This window comes from Sinocyclocheilus grahami, unplaced genomic scaffold (genome assembly GCF_001515645.1).
Source record: "Sinocyclocheilus grahami isolate Dianchi unplaced genomic scaffold, SAMN03320097.WGS_v1.1 scaffold10482.1, whole genome shotgun sequence".
In the NCBI taxonomy this organism is placed as follows: Eukaryota; Metazoa; Chordata; class Actinopteri; order Cypriniformes; family Cyprinidae; genus Sinocyclocheilus; species Sinocyclocheilus grahami.
Genome location: NW_015513260.1, coordinates 3,988 through 5,150, shown reverse-complemented (window position 1 = coordinate 5,150; position 1,163 = coordinate 3,988). Strand labels below are relative to the sequence as shown.

The window sequence follows — 1,163 nt, the reverse complement described above, 5'->3', positions numbered from 1 at the left end:
TTTTTTTTTTCCTCTAGTTTTAATTAACTAAATCATATATCATATTACATATTGTGATCTTATAGGAAGTAGTCTGTGCTGCTGAGTGACTGTTTGTATATGTATATATCTCAGTTGCAGCTGTACTCGGAGGCCAGTATTGCTCTTCTCCACCTAAACACAGCGCAGGATTTTACTGAACTCACCCAGCAGGCCAAGAAGAACCTGACGCTGGAAGGAAAAGAGCTCACAGTCAGTCCGGCGTACCTGTTCTGGGACCTTAGCGCCATCTCACAGGTACACGTCACTGCAGTTTCACACACGGGTAAAAACTAAGCCAATTTGTGCTTGACAAGTCATCAACTTATCAAGTTACTTAACAAAAAAATAAATTCATAATAAACAGTCTTCCTTTTTTTCAGTCTAAACAGGATGAGGATGTTTCTGCCAGTCGCTTTGAAGACAATGAAGAGCTGCGTTATTCTCTACGTTCCATCGAAAAACACGCACCATGGGTGCGGCACATCTTTATCGTAACCAATGGACAGATACCGTCTTGGCTTAACCTGGATAACCCCCGTGTTTCAGTGGTTACTCACCAGGTAAGCTCTGCAAACCCTTGGTGACCAGTAAAGACTATTTACGTTTCTAAAGGATCTCCAAAAGGGTGTTCTGTAATGCATTCTAATACTAATACTGAGTGTTTTTATTTAAGATTTACAGTAATTGACAAAGTCTTATGTTGTTGTTGTTTGTATTTGTTTCTCAGGACATTTTTCAGAACCATTCTCACCTGCCATCATTCAGTTCTCCTGCCATAGAGACCCACATTCACCGAATCCCAGGACTCTCTCAAAAGGTCATCTACCTCAATGATGATGTCATGTTCGGCAAGGACGTGTGGCCTGATGATTTCTACAGCCACTCTAAAGGTCAAAAGGTCAGAAAGACTGTCTATCGGATTCTGTCAGAGAGACTGTTTATTTGAACCGCATGTCTAACAGTTAATGCAGATTTGAATTAAAATGTACATTTTATAAGGCAAATTCTGCATACATACAAAAGATCTATGAATACATGCACTACTGAATACATACAGTACTACCTTTTTAAAGAAATTAATACTGTTATTCAAAAGAGATGCATTAAATTCATCAAAAGTGGCAGTTAAGACATTTTACATT

At 38.9% G+C, this 1,163-nt stretch overlaps 1 protein-coding gene across 1 annotated transcript in view; it reads left to right on the top strand.

The window, feature by feature from the left end:
- Positions 1-1,163, top strand: part of LOC107578483 (N-acetylglucosamine-1-phosphotransferase subunits alpha/beta-like) — a gene marked incomplete at its 3' end in the record, with an annotated part of 4,115 nt that overhangs the window by 694 nt on the left and 2,258 nt on the right. Inside the window, exons 2-4 of the mRNA XM_016264436.1 lie at positions 115-276; positions 402-581; positions 749-919. Coding sequence (XP_016119922.1) covers positions 115-276; positions 402-581; positions 749-919 — 513 coding nt within the window. The remainder of the gene's footprint in view (positions 1-114; positions 277-401; positions 582-748; positions 920-1,163) is intronic.